The 15,332-nt window shown below is 48.7% G+C and overlaps 1 protein-coding gene across 1 annotated transcript; it reads left to right on the top strand.

The window, feature by feature from the left end:
* Positions 1–7,084: 7,084 nt before the first annotated feature.
* On the top strand, positions 7,085–10,994 carry C8H1orf216 (chromosome 8 C1orf216 homolog). The gene is made up of 2 exons (XM_063106190.1): positions 7,085–7,194; positions 9,502–10,994. The coding sequence occupies exon 2, from the start codon at positions 9,507–9,509 to the stop codon at positions 10,194–10,196; it is 690 nt and encodes a 229-aa protein (XP_062962260.1). The 5' UTR covers positions 7,085–7,194; positions 9,502–9,506; the 3' UTR covers positions 10,197–10,994.
* The last annotated feature ends 4,338 nt before the right edge of the window (positions 10,995–15,332 follow it).

Raw genomic sequence — 15,332 nt, 5'->3', positions numbered from 1 at the left:
TTAGGAAGGAATTGAAGCAGAAGGCTATCGAGGCACAACTCTTGGCTGCAATAGAGGAAATGTTCTGGCTGAGAGGAGAGAATGAGCCATCCCATTCATAGACATGCACACACACACACACACACACACACACACACACCCAGAGCCCAGACCCTTTCTGGCCTGAAGAATTTTTGGCAGCAGCAATAGTACTTGTCCCATTGTGAGTGTCACTTTTTAGTGTCATTGGACTGTGAAAGCTACTTAATAACTTGATCTCATCTGAATAATCTGAGTTAATACTAGCTCCACAGTTGTGAGGATTAAATAAAAAACATTTGTAAAGTGTCTGCCTCAAGACCTGCACATAGTAAACCTCAATGAATGCTTGTCGAATGAATGAATCCATGAATCTGAGCTTTAAGGCTCCCCTAACCATTTCCAAGTATCAGTGTATAACAGTCCAAATAACAGAGTTGTGGACTGTCCCGCTGAGCCTGGAACCTGAGGCATGATCTAAACCTGCTGTTCATTTAACACATATTTGATGAGTATCTGTGGTGTGTGGGTAGCTCCTTCGATGGCCTTGCTGGCTCAGCTGCTGGGAGCACTATCTGCAAACAGCCTTTCTTAGTAAATCCCTTCAGTAATTGCCTCAGCTGCAGAGATCACCTTGCCCAAGTTCATGCTGCTTTCCAGCACAGCCCACATCCAATGACGACAGGTGTATAAATGCCTGGCCATCTCAGCTCATTTGGGGACAACTCTTAAGGGCTATTCTAGCTTCAGGGCTCCCTGTGGGGTTGGCTGAGGTTGTCACAGGCCTGTATTACAGCTCAGCTTCTTTCTCTCCTTCCACAGATGTTGATCCCAAGGGAACTTTTTAATAAACATCCTGCACTTCTTAATAAGCATCCGGTCTCAGAGTTGGCTTCCTCAGTAATCCAACCTGTGAGCCAAGCCTTTAGGACAGGAAAGGACAGAGACTCCTTTACAATTTGTTTCCAGCATTGGACGTGTTGATGCTGTCCCTTTATGCCCATCAGAGGGCAGCAGCATTATAGCAACCTACCTCCTGAGGCTCCAGGAGTGGGCTTGCAGTCTTCTCCCTGGTCCATCTCTCACTCCCCACTACCAGTATTGGGCAGGATCACCTCCCTTACTGTGTCCACCCTCCTGTCTAAGGGAAGAAATTTCTGAAACTGTCTAGGCCTTAGTTTTGTCAGTTTCAAACTACACCATCGTCAGTGCTGAAGGCCCATCAGTCTTCCTACTGTGTCCCTTCCCCCATCAGCTGGGCAACCTCCTTGCCCGGCTCTCTCACCTCCTTCACTTTCCACCCACAATAGATTTGTTTTCTATGTGACAACGTAATTATGAGCTTGAGGCCAGGAGGCCCGAAGGCCAGTCTGAGGACGGTCACTTCATCCTGGCTCCCCCTGTTCTGCTAACGTTATTGATTTTTAGTTTTATTTATTATGATTTTGTGTGTGTGTGTATGATCTGGCCCTGGTGACATGAGGTATGGAGGTGAGAGAGAATGAGCAAATTTATTCTTGTCACAATTTAGCTTCTTGAAACTACCCTCCCACCTGGCATCATTTTTTACCTACTGGTTTTAGCATCTTTGCTTATCTCTATTCTGTTTCCTAATCCCCAAAGTTTTCCCAAAGATTCTTCTGGGAATTGGAGCCAGATGTGGCTACAGGAAAGGAGCTGGGGAGAGGGGTGAGGGCAACAAGCACAGAACATTTTGTTAACAGCCTTTAACTCATCCAGCAAACCTTTATTGAATTTTGTTCCCTGTCAGTTATTTCTAGGCTACATTCCCCAACTCCCTGCTTCTTTCTCAGCCCTGCTCTCAGGGCAGTCCTAAGACAGGTCATGTTGTATGCCTACTTTTGTTTGTTTCTGCATCAGTTTCTATGGCTGTGAAATGGGTGTGAGAAAAACCTGATCAGGAAGTTTTCAGAGAGAGTGAGATTGAGATTGGGTGCAACCAATTCAAAGAACATGCCTGCTGATCTTCAGGCTACTAAAGACCTCCTTTAATGTGCTCTACTTCCTTACAGGCAAGCTTTAGGCAATGAATTGCAAGTGGGAGGGTGCTCTGAACCACAGTGATTGTCATGGGAATCAGCTGAGGCCGAGAGCGATTTGTGGGGCCACGTTCCCCCAGCCTGTTTTCTCTGTGTGTGCCAAAAGAATGAATAAATCATTGTTCAGGGGTGGGATGCAGCTGCCGGGCTCCTCCCCTCGGCACATGCCCCGACTCCAGCTCCTCCATTGAGGGCTGCTGGAGCAGAGCAGTTTATACACCCAGCTCCCCAAATCCTATTGAGTCCTCCCCTTCTGCACGAGCCCTTGGCTCCAAGCCCATTCAGCCTGGCCCTTTGTGCTGGGGGTTAAATGGTTACATGTGGGGGGCCCCTAGAAAGGACCTATCAGGCCCTGAAAGGCTGTGCTGATACTTTGCCCTCCTACTGATGAATGGGGTGGGTGGAGGAGAGGTGGCGGCCGGAGGGTGAGGTGGGGGAGATGGCATGGGGATTATGGAGCCCACAGAGGCAGCTGCTAGGAAGGAGGTGAAACAGGCACCCCCTTCTCTCATTCCTCCTTCAGCTCAGCTTCTCCACCTAGTTCACTCCCTCCTGTGGGCTGTGGTGGTTCAACAACCTCAGGACCTTGGATTTGGTTTTCTGGTCCTCTGGTGGAAGAGGGTTTGGAGAAGCTACTTGCCACTTGGGTGCATTGGAGAGAAAGAGTCTACACACTTTTCTTCATTCTTCCAGCAGCTCCAAAACACCCCTGTTTCTCTTTTTCCCCTTGCAGGGATGGGGGAGCAGGGAGAATTCATTTCCTAGGATTATCTGGTGCAGTGGATTTGAAACTGTGCCCTACTGAGCTCTAAAGTTTTCCTTGGAGCCCCCTAGGGAGCCATTTAGGGTGGAAGTTTCAGGGGAAGACAGAAGATCTTAAACTGGGTATACTGGAAAGATTTTGTAGAAGGAAAAAAATGATACCAAGGGTTAAAAAAAAAAAAAAAGCATTGAAACTTCTGGTTGGATGTACTTCCCCCTCATTTTGCAGCTAAGAAAACAGCCATATTGAGGGTGAGGGAATGGCCATGTGTTTTACGTAAGGTGATCACACAGTAATTCCTTGATAGACTTGAGTGGCGCTTTAAGAGGCAGTAGAGAAACGGATGAACAAAACAACTAGGTCACCAGCTTCCCTCCTAGGCCTTCCTTTCCTGAGATGAGCCAGTTCTAGGGAATAATTTCCCTTCTAATCTGCCTTAAGGGCTCTCTGGTATGTCAAAGGTCTTCTGAAGCTGTGCCTGGTCATGGGGCCCAAGTAACAATGTTCACAACTATGATGTTATTGAACTATTTTCAAGGCACATTGTCTTTATCTAGCCCAAAAAGATGAAAATGATTTGATTTGCCTGTTCCCAAAGCCATGTGGGGAAGGTGACATATGATGTGAACTCAGGAAAAGAGAAGAGAAAGCAGGTAGGGATATAGTTTGTTCTCCAAGACTAGATGCCTGTGCTTTGTTCTGATGCGGAAGCTTTGAGGGCTTCTTCAGTTATTTCCCTGATGCCCACAGGATGAAGCCCAATTCCTTAGAATGGTGGTCAAGACCTTTCACAACTGGGCCAACTTTATTTTGCCACCTCTTCTACCACCTTATCCCTCCAGGCTCCAGCCACACTGGCCTACTCCATGTTTTCCAAACTCACTCTGAATATGCAATCTCCTATGCCTTCCCCTGCTCTCTCTTGGTGAGCTTCTATTCATCCCTCAAGGTCTGACTCAAATATCACCCCTCTGAAGCCTTTCTTTTTCTTCTTTTGTGCTCATTACTTTTGTCTCCTAGCCCTGTTGTAGAGCCCCTCACATTGTATAGCTCTCTTCTGTTTCCCTTTCTAAACAAGGAACTCCCTAAGGTCATGACCAGTTCTGATTCTGCTCTGAATCCCCCATCACAGTACCTGGCACAAAGTAAGCACTCTGTAACCATGTGCTGAATATGAATGAATGGATAAGAAGGAGCAAGGTCTTTGAGGTTGAAACACCTTGATCCTATCCACCCCTTTCTTCCTGAGAATATTGACATTGAGAAAATTATCCACCTATGAGTAACTCTTACGCCTGTCCTATTTCCTGGAGTACAAATTCCTCTCATGTTCCTTTGTCTCCTTGCCTGAACCCAGGCTCTGGAGCCTGGATCTGGCTATTCACTGTTAGCCTCTCTTGGCTCTGCTATGTGTTTGCTTGCCAAGATTCTTACCCACTGCCCATTGCTGGATATTCATGGTGGTATGGCCTTCTGCAGAATCCTGTTTGGGCTGATACTGGCCATCTCTGGTGATTTCTGTGCCCCTGCCAATTAAGTCCCTGGCATGTATGTGGATGGGCAGACACAGCCATAAATACCCCTTCATTTGGGGTGATTGATTCCCTGGCGTCCTGCCTGGAGAAGGACACCCCTGCCTTCCTAGAGCCTTTGTTCTCCAGGCTCCCAGCCTTCTGAAAATTATGGAGTGGCCAGGACCACTGTCCGAGCACTGACTCTATTAATTATACAGTGCCAGAGTATACCACACAACATTGTCCTTGACTGAGAAAAGAGAGGCTAAGTCTGGTGCCCTTGGAATTCACTTGACTTATCAGGTATTATGTTATTTGGAAGCAATCAACTTTATAGAACAATGGAATTGATGACTCAAGTCTTAACGAAGGGGACACATTCTGAGAAATGGGTCCTGAAAAATGCACCATCACATGATTTCATCATTGTGCGAACATCATAAAATGTATTTACGCAAACCTAAATGGTAAAGCCTACTACACTGCCTATTGTTCCAATCACTGTCATATACATGGTCTGTTGTCAACCGAAATGTCATTATATGGGGCATGACTATATAATTATTTGTCTTTTGTAGCCAGAATAAATATGAAGAGGTAGAGGTAGATGTAGTACCTTATGTGATGGCACCTAAGGACGCTCTCAGAATTTGCTTCCTGTCTCTGAGATTCTAGGTACTGCAGGTCAGGCGGTTTTAGCATCTAGGGAGGAAGGAATACAAAGATGAGTCCATTGCATTTCAGGCTCCTCATAGCACTAGAGGAAAGGGGGGGTCACAGTATAGACTGGACTGATAATGGCAATTGAGGGGAAATGGAGTTGCTACTACTTAATGAGGATTGAGAGGTAAATGAATGGAACCCAGGGGACCCCTAGGTCACTACCTTGTGCTATTGTATAAATCAGGATTCTTTTCATTGTCAGTGAAAGAAATTTTACTCAAGTTAGACTTGGCAAAATAAAGACCTCATTGGAAGACATAGAAAACTACAATGCCTCAGGAAACGGGGACTGGAACATTAACAGGACTGCTTTCATCTCTGCTTCTGTGTGTCAATGCCATTTTCTCCAACTACAGACTGACTTCTTCCACTTGGAGGAGAATATGATTGAGGCAGCCTTAAGGTCACATCTTTCCTGCTTCATCTTTAATTTTATTTTAGAAAGCCTCAGAGAAGGACTCTGACTGGCTCACCTGGAGTGGGGCTCCTATCCCAGGACTCATCAAGCTCTCGTTTGACTCACGTGGTTACGATTGGGAAAGACGGGGACAGAAGAGGCAGGGAGGTACTGTTCTGGGCAGACCAAACAGTAAATGATTTTATGGCTCTATGGTATGGGGAGACCTACATAATCCTAGACCACCAAAGCTCAGAGCCTTTAGGAGTGAGGACTTGGGTCACCTCATAAGGAAGAAAACCCTGGCTGAAGGCAAGGGGAACTTGCAGTGGATAAGGGAAGGTTAGTTAGGGCTCAGGACCTGATGTAGAATTGCAGCTGAGGTCTCCACCTGTATTTTCTTATCTGGGGGAGTGTATGAAATTTGAGTTACTTCTGCCTTCGTTTTATTTCCTTTTCCCTCTTAAAATAGGAGCTGTTATAATCACAAAAATTTTTTTCTCTTCCATTTTCCCTGTTTTTGTATATAGGATTAATTGGTGTGAATTAATTAGCCATTCAGTCTCTAGGGGGCAGGATGGTGAGTGAGTTGGCATCAAGTTGGAACTGGGAGAGGTTGCCTCATATCACTAGGATCAGCATCTACTCTATTCTCTTTGATAGTAAACTGGCTCCCCAAACTCTACATATTTCCCCCAGGGAGAAAGGGAGTGAGAGGATCAGTCTTCAGTAAAATAGAACTCTGAGAAGAATTCACTGGAGTTTGGAATCCGAGACCCTTTCTTTTAACGTTGTTCCTCCTCACCTGGGCAAAGACACAGGAAGCCAATGCGCAGGCACCTGGTGGGGTTCTCTGCCCTGCCGGGAGGAGGCCACTGAGTCGTGGGTGCAGGACATTAGCCCCGAGCCCTGTCCCAGACCAGATTTTCTTTCTTAAGACCTAGCTTTCATTAAGTGACTTTAATCAAATAAGCACAAAATGAATATATAATCCAAATTGTGATAAACACTATGAAGAAAAGGAGCAGAGGTACCCTGAGATAATATAACAGTGGGACTAACCCGGTCTGGGGAGTCGAAGATTTCTCTGAGAAGAGAAATGAAATGTAAGTCCAAAGGGGGAAGAGAATTTTAGGCAGAGGGAACGGTGTGTGCGAAAGCCGCGTGGCAGAAAGGAGCGTGAGGCCCAGCGGCAGAGAGGGAGGGTAAAGAAGGAAGCCGCGGAGGCAGAAAGGAGCGTGAGGCCCAGCGGCAGAGGGGGAGGGTAAAGAAGGAAGCCGCGGAGGCCGAGGGGCCGGGCGCGCACAGCCCTTCGGCCGCTGCCTTAAGGCTTCTCCCTGCAGCGGGGAAGCCACCCAAGGGTGTTTAGCAGAAAGGTGCTGCATGATCAGATTTTCATCTTGAAAATGTCACTGTGTCTGCAGTGAGGCGAACCGATCGGAAGGGCCCAGCCGGTGCGGTTAGGGGATAGCGCGGGATCTGGAAGGCCCGGGTCAAGGTAGCCCAGGGTGGGGAGGTGGCTCCGGAAAGCCGAACCGGCCCACGTGGGCCCGGCCGCCCCGCCCCGCCCCGCCGCGCAGACGCCGCCAGACTCCGCAGTCGGGCCTGGGGCTGGGCGGCCGCGCGGAGCCCCGCACCCACGGCCGGGCCCGGGGACCCGCAGCGCCGAGCCCCCGAGCGGAGCCAGAGCCGGCCGCGCCGAGCGGGCGCCCCTCGGCCGTGAGTCCGGGCCCGGAGGGGAGGGCTTGGGGCCCAGCCGGGAGGGAGGGGAGAGTCGCAGCCTCCGCCCAGCTGCCTCGGTGGCGGAGATCAGGGAAGGGCGGTGGTCTCTGTCCCCTGTCCCCCGGGGGTAGCTTCCCTCTTCCGCGAGGCCTGCACGGGATGCCGCCTGCCCCCGTTATACAGAGTAACCCCCCGCCCCCGGGCAAATTGCCCATTAGCTTCCGGGGGTGGGGGAACCTGATCCTGAGGAGTCGGGATTCCTGTTTTCCCATCTTTGAGAACCCGTAATCCTTAGCGCCACCCGCATCCCATCCCAAGCTTCCTTCATGGCCCCGCCCAAGTTTAGGAAAAAGAAAAAATTGGAGCGAGGGAAGATCTCCAGGCACCTTCCCGGCAGCCTTGCTTAGAGGGATGGGGGTACGCAGGTTACGAAGTGACTGTCCTAGGCCATCTCCTCCAGGACTTCTGCCCACTACTGCATGTAGGGAGGGTCCCTGTCACCTATAGAGATCCTACTAGTTCCCACTCCACTTATAGTACCCCTCACTCTTAATGACCCTCGATTTTTCTTTTCTTTTTTTTTTTAAAGATGACCGGCGAGGGCATCTTAACCCTTGACTTGGTGTTGACAGCACCACACTCTCCCAAGTGAGCAAACCGGCCATCCCTATATAGGGATGCGAACCCATGGCCTTGGTGTTATCAGCACCACACACTCGCGAGTGAGCCACAGGCCGGCCCCTAAACCCTTGATTTTTCTAATCCTAGTAATGTGTGGTCAGTAGAAACCTCATATCAATTCAGACCCTAAATCTGGTAGAAGCTGGTTATCGGGGAAGAAAGAGTGGTGTGGTGTGCCCTCACTCCAGTGCCTCAGGATGAAGCAAGCTAGGGACAGAGACACAAGATAGTAGACATGTTCCAGGAGCACTGGGAGGGAAGGGGGCAAGCTCAGAAGAGAGGCTTGTCAATGCAGGAGGGGGGCTCCCAAGGGCACAGGAGGGAACTGACCTCAGCTCTTCCAGCCCTGGGCAGTCAGCAGTTGGCTGGGTCGTTCTGAGCATGGAAATCCTGTTGTGGTCTCGTCTCCCCTTCACTCACTCAGCAAGTGTGTGCTGACACCTGCTAGTGCTAGGCTCTATGCTGGATCTTGGGAATATGAAGGAGGGTATATAGAGAAGTTCCAAGTCTAGTCAGGGAGCCAGGCTATAAACTGCTATCACAAGATCGTTAAAATAAATACACATGCACACACGCACACACAAAATTCCAGTTGAATAGACGTTTACTAATCATCAACTATGTATGCCAGTGATAGGAAACAAACATAGATCAGGCAGTGTGTACCCAAGGCAGTGAGGACCAAGAGGAAGGCATAATTAACTGTGTGTGTTTGTGTCTGTTGGGGCAGTGGGAGAATATCAAGAAAGCGTCAGAGAGGTGGGGATATTGAGAGCTGAGTTTAGAAGAACAAAGAGGAATTTGCTGGGTGGAGAAGGGAAGAGTTTAGAGGGGAGGAGAGAGAAGGATATCATAGGCCAAAGGAATAGTGTGAGAAGAACAGTGGTGTGTTTTGACATCTGTGAGCAGTTTGGTATGATGGGAGGAGTAGAGTGGCAGGAGGCGAGTATGGGGTGAGCAGGGCCAGATCAAGCAGAGCCTCGTACGCCATGCGGAGATTTAGCAGGAGTTTAAGGACAGCATTGGAGCAGTGACAAATCAAATTTGCATTTTTAAGTGGAGGCAAAGAGATCAGTGAAAAGGCTGTGGCAATTGTCCAGGTAAGAGCCTGAAGAATTGTCAGAATTTGGTGACCAATGAGATGGGAGAAGGAAGGAGAGTGATGAGTTCAGGATGCTTCTAGGCTTCTGGCTCGAGCCATTCTGCTGAGGACACTGAAGAAGGAGAGCTGGTTTGGACATGTAGAATTTGCTGAGCCTGTGGTTGGTTGCGGGGTCAGACAGCAGTTGGATCTGGGCTGGAGACAGATGGTAGTCACCAGTATACGATGGTTCTTGAAGCTATAGCAGAGAATGAGGTCTTCTGGGGAGAAGTGCATAGAATGAGAAGACGGCCTCCCTCAGAAGGCTGAGGGAGAAAAAAACCCTGTGCAGGAGGCTGAGAAAGAGCAGTCAGAGAGGGAGGAAGACAACACAAAGGGAGGTGTTTCCAGAGTCAAGGGAAAGTGACTGACTCGGAGCAGCCAGGTTCTTGCTCGCTGCCTCATCCCCGCAGGTAGGTTGCCACGACTTCAGGCACCAAACCCTGTGCTGTTGTGACTCATTCTTCTGCTTCCCTTTACAGACCAGATGTTCGCCATCCAGCCAGGGCTAGCTGAGGGGGACCAGTTGCTGGGGGGCCCGCCTCCTGGAGTATGTCAGCCCGAGCTCCAACCAGACAGCAACTCCAACTTCATGGCAAGTGCCAAGGATGCCAATGAGAATTGGCATGGGATGCCAGGCAAAGTGGAACCTATCCTGATGAGGAGCTCCTCAGAGTCACCCTCTGACAACCAGGCCTTCCAGGCCCTTGGACTCCCCGAGGGGGGTTTCCGCAGCCCCCCAGAGGGGGCAGAGATTCCCGAGGCTGAGCTGGAGAAGATGGGTGGTGCTGGCACAGTCTGCTCCCCTCTGGAGGACAACGGCTATGCCAGCAGCTCCCTGAGCATCGACAGCCCTAGCAGCAGTCCTGAGCCTGACTGTGGGACCCCTCGAGGCCCTGGCCCTCCCGATCCCCTTCTGCCCTCAGTGGCCCAGGCTGTGCAGCAGCTGCAAGCACAGGAGCGCTACAAAGAGCAGGAGAAGGAGAAGCACCACGTGCACTTGGTGATGTATCGTCGGCTAGCACTGCTTCAGTGGATCCGGGGCCTGCAGCACCAGTTGATTGACCAGCAGGCCCGCCTGCAGGAGAGCTTTGACACTATCCTGGACAACCGAAAGGAGCTTATCCGCTGTCTCCAGCAGAGGGCAGCACCATCCAGGCCCCAGGACCAGGGCTAAGGATGTGCCTCCACAAGTGTGCAAGGATATGTGTGTATATTTGCAGGTGTGTGTGTGGTTGTGTACAAGTAAGTACATGATTATTTGCTGGCATGAGTGCAGGTAAACATAAGTGAGTATGTATGTTCTAACATGTAGGCAGGTGTGTGCAGGCATGTGTCAATGAGCTTAAGTGTGCTGTGTACGCACATAACTTATATGCAAACCTGTGTGTGGGTGTGTGAGAGTGAACATATATATGTGTGTAGCATGTATGTAAATTTGTATATACATGTGTGAACAGATATCTAGCCTTGTGTATATGTGTGCATATAAGTGAGTTTGAGTGTGTAGGCTTGTGTTGGGTGTATGTAAATGAGCCCTGTGTGTGCAGCCTATTTGTAGGGGTGCATGTGTGCAGGTGTAGGCATGGGAAGTGTGTGTTAGGAGCATGTGTATCTGCAGGCAGACTTCATGAGCAGGTGTTTGCAAATATATTCAGTTGCACTTGTGGGGCATCCACCCACACCCTATGTTACCCATGGCCTACCCCAGCCTTTTTTCTCCACTGGGTCCCACTACTTCCTAGAAAGAGTGGGCTAGCCTGCTGCCATTTATCTGAGGGTTCTGGCTGATCCATTCTCCTGGGGTTTCCCAGGCCACCTCTCCTCCCTTGCCCTCATTTAACCCAGACCTTGCTCTGCTAAGGCTGTTGTCCCCCTTGCTGGCTTTGCTCTAAGAGGTTTAGTGGCTGCTCTGGCCTGCCATGGCATTTGGCTGCAATTTTGTCAGGGCTGATAATGGAGAGTTGGTATCAGGGAGGGGATCTGGGGGTGGTGCTAGAGATCATGGCACTGGTGGGGTGGGATCAGAAGGAGTTAGAGAACTGTCCTTGAACTCTGCCTTTGGGCCTGTGGGAGAGGGGGTGTGGGAGATGACAATGGCAGAACGCTGTGAAGAAGAGGAGAATGGGAATTCTAAAATACCAGTTCCAAACAAACCAAACCTTTCTATGGGGATGGAGCTGTAGAAAACCATACTGATTTAAGCTTCTGATGAAAAATAATGGATGCTTATAAGCTTGCAAGTAATGAAAAAGGTGTTGCAAGGCTGTTGGGAAAAACCTCACTTCTCTGTGCCTCTACCCTGCTGTGCCTCACTGGCTTGAGCAGCATTGGATGTCAAATTGATTTGGTCCATTTCTCTACAATCAGACTGTCAGGAGGAGCCAGAGCTTGGGGTGGGCAGGGGTCAGTTTCAGCCCAGCCTCTGGAAGCTCTTAGGATGCTGGATCTTACCCCCTTCTGTCACTGTGTCGCCCTTTAAACAGGATTAACAGGCTCCATGAGTTGGAAAGTGGGTGAGTCTTGGGGAGAAGAGCCAACTAAAGTGGCCCAGCTCTTAGCTTTGCTCCTGGGAGCCAGGAGAATGCAGGATGCTGGTGGGTGAGCAGTGGTATGAAGAGGGAAGTCTGGCAGGCAAACAGTGGCATGGAATGGCCCTCAGTCTCCCTATGTGCAAAATATGGGGGCTCTTCCCATCTGTCTCTAAAGATTTCCATCCCTGATGGGTGGGGTGGGTGAAAGGCATAGGGAGTGGGGATGAAGCATGGGTCTTGGGGGACTTTGTGTCTATGGCTCTTGCATGTTGAGTGTGATTCTGGCCTCTGGACCAACTCAGGATGAATATACTGGCGCAGAGAATTAAATTTCTTGAATATGTGTTTCTATTCTACCTGTTGTCTCTTTTCCACACCATCTGAGCTCCCCTTTTGAGCAGGGTCCTGGGCCAGTAGCTGGGGGGAGACACTGGAGACAGGAATTCAGATTCCTATGCCTGGCAATCTGATGGGGGTGGAGAAGTCTTTCAGGCCTCACAGTCTGACAGGCAAGACTTGGCCTCTGCTCTGAGAGCCCCTTATGGGATTGTCCTTGTCCTAAGTCACCTTTGGACCTGAATGGATTGTGAGGGACACATACTATACACATACACACTGTCTCTCTCACAGACTCAATCATGCCCTGTAGTCACCACTTCCCTGAAGGGTGCCTTGACTGTGAAGGATTGAGTTAGGGTCATTAGATGGTTCTGACACAGATGTAATTAGAATACATGTACATGACTTCAGATATTTGTTGATGCTTATTTACATTATATCTTCTATTTTACATTAGTTTGTAAGATGGTTTATTAATTTCTCAAAAATTCTTGGCCTTTTTTTCCTGTGCTGGCAGGGCCTTCAGATTCCAAGTCTGAGATCTCCCAGGCCTGGGGCTGCTGCTGGCCCTGGCCCCACTTCAAGCCCCTCGCCTGTGCCCCCAGCCCATGCCCCTGGCCCTCTTAGACCCAACCCTTACCATAACTAGCCTGGCCTCTCCTCCCCCAAATTAATTATTTTTATAAAGAAGGTATATTAGTTATCTACTGCTGCATAACAAATTACCCTAAAATTTAATGGTTTAAAACAATACACATTATCTCACCCTTTCTGTAGGTCAGGAATCTGAGCACAGCTTAGCTGTGCATCACAGTCTCTCAGTCAAGGTGTCAGTCTAGGGACTACAGCTTCTGTTGGTAGCATTCAGTTCCTCTCAGGCTGTTGGCTGGAGGCCATGTCAGTTCCTTGCCATGTGGGCCCTTCTAGCATGTCAGCTTGCTTTAACAAAGTATGCAAACCAAGAGAGTGAGAGAGGCTGGCCAGTTAGCTCACATGGGAGAATTTGGTGCTGGTAACACCAAGGTCAAGGGTTTAGATCCCTGTGCTGGCCAGCTGCCAAAAAAAAAAAAAAGTGATAGAGTACTAGCAAGACAGAAGTCACAGTTTTCTGCATTCTAATCAGAAGTGACATCCCTGATGTTGCCATATTCTATGGTTAGAAGCAGGTTACTCAAAGGGAGGATATTGCTCAAGTTTATAAGTACTAGGAGGCAAGGATCATGGAGGGTCATCTTAGAGGTGCCTAACAGGGAAGGTATATTTTGATTGGTTAAATAAAGGCATATATTATTGATTAATTCTTAATTCTTATACAGATAATTCTACATATAAAAACTGAAACATTTCAGCAAAATCTAATGTCCCCTTTTGTCCCCTCCAGCAGATATTTATTTTAAGCCTCACAAAGTATACTTCTTACTGAAACAGTAAGTGACTAAGGACAGTAAGTCTTGTCATCACTACACTTGACACTTAAACAATATTGAGCCAATTTTAACAATTCCACCTATTAAGAAATGTTCTGGCAAAGGGCTGTCGCTAAGTTTTAATAACTTTATCCATGCAGATTTCTAATAATGAGACCTCAAGCCCTCAGAGCATAAGAGGGTGAATTTGAAGAAGGAGCTGCTTTTTTATTTCATTTCATTTAATTAATTTATTTATTTATTTTATAAAGATGACCAGTAAGGAGATCTTAACCCTTGGCTTGGTGTAGTCAGCACCACGCTCAGCCAGTGAGCTAACCGGCCATCCCTATATAGGATCCGAACCCGTGGCCTTGGTGTTATCAGCACCACACTCTCCCGAGTGAGCCACAGGCCGGCCCAGAGCTGCTTTTTTAAATGTGCAGGTTCTTCTGAGTACAGCCACTGGTGAAGGGCACAGACTAGGAAGCCAGACCCCCTGGATTTGGGTCTTGGCTCCACCGTTTTCTGTTTCTGTGAACTTGGGCATACCAATTAACTTCTCTGTGCCTCAGTTTAAAACAGGAACAATAGTAATAACTACCTTGAAGGGCTGTTGCCAAGATTAAATGAGTACATAACATGTAAAGTACTTACAACTGTACCTAACACAGAGTAAACTACATTAGTGAGAGCTATGATTACTATTATAAATAGTGCTTTTGTGATGCACATTTAACATTCTCATGGAAAAACAATCAAATTTTCCCTTAAGGAGTTTGAATCTAAAATTTGAAAGATATCTTTATTTAAAAAGGCTTTAAAAAAACAAAGCAGCCTAATATTCCTTTCCATCAAAGAGCTCTCTAAGCTGAGAAAAAGATGAAGGTGAGACCAAGGAAACTGGTGAACTGAATGTTTACAGAACCCCCTCCTAATCACTGAGCATCTAAGGACGGGCCCAGCCCCTGGGGTGGTAGTGGGTTTAGGAAAGAGCAGATAGAGCTACAGTCAGGATGGCAGAGTTTGGGGCAGGGAAACTGAGGCAGGACCCCAGTGGCTGAGCCATCCCAGACAAGAATTGCAGTTCCCCATCAGGTGCTCTGGCCACCAGGCCTGATCGCAGGAAGTGCTGAGGCTACCGCTGTACCTCCTGTGTGTGGGGGCAGACCTGGTCTCTAGACTGTCTAGACTTAGTGTCCTCGCTTATAATAATTGTAAGGATTGAATGAGAAATGAGACCTGAAAGTGCTTTTTATGCATTGAGATTGAGCACCTCTGCATGAGACTGCGGGGAGCTTGCCCCATCCTTGAGTAGCTCTGGTCTGAACAGGTAGATGAGACTTGCATCCAAAAGCCTAATGTACGAGCCACTGTGAGTGTAGGAGAGGGGAAGTCAGGACTGGCTCTTTGTGCAGATCTCAGCCTGAGATTTCTATACCTGGGAAGCTGTTGTAAAATCATTGGGGTGGGGATTTCTTAGTCCTTGGGACATAGAGGGAAGGAGGGAGGGTTCATGCACTTGGGATGGTTTTGGACAGTCAGCCACCTCCACCCCCCCACCCCTCTTGCCACAATGAAATCCAATGACCAGGAACAAGGAAGCCTAACCCAGGTTTTGGGTGCTACATGAAGAGGAATGAGGGGTGAGATTGGGACTGAGACCCAGAAACCCACAGGGACAGGGCACATAGCACAGGTCCAAGCAGGCCGGAGGCACAGGACCGAAGCATGAAAAGGATTGGCAGGGAAGTAGTGTGAGGCTGGGTCTGCTGGGGAGAGAAAGAGCGGCTGCGTCCATTGAGAACTTTCTCTCCAGGGACCCCAACTCGGGACGCATCAACGAAGACCAGAGGGGATGGGGTTAAAGCCTGAGGAGCAAGGAGGCAGGAGATGAACGGGGAACTGAGGAAAAGTGTAAAGAGGAGAATAAAAGGGCTTCAGAATATGGTAGGTGGTCTCCGCAGTTCGGGTTCTGGCATTTTAGGGCTCTGTATAGTGGGTATTGCTAAGGAGATAGCCCAGTGGAAGCCT

This window comes from Cynocephalus volans, chromosome 8 (genome assembly GCF_027409185.1).
Source record: "Cynocephalus volans isolate mCynVol1 chromosome 8, mCynVol1.pri, whole genome shotgun sequence".
NCBI classification, from domain to species: Eukaryota; Metazoa; Chordata; class Mammalia; order Dermoptera; family Cynocephalidae; genus Cynocephalus; species Cynocephalus volans.
This window is presented reverse-complemented; position numbering and strand designations above follow the sequence as displayed.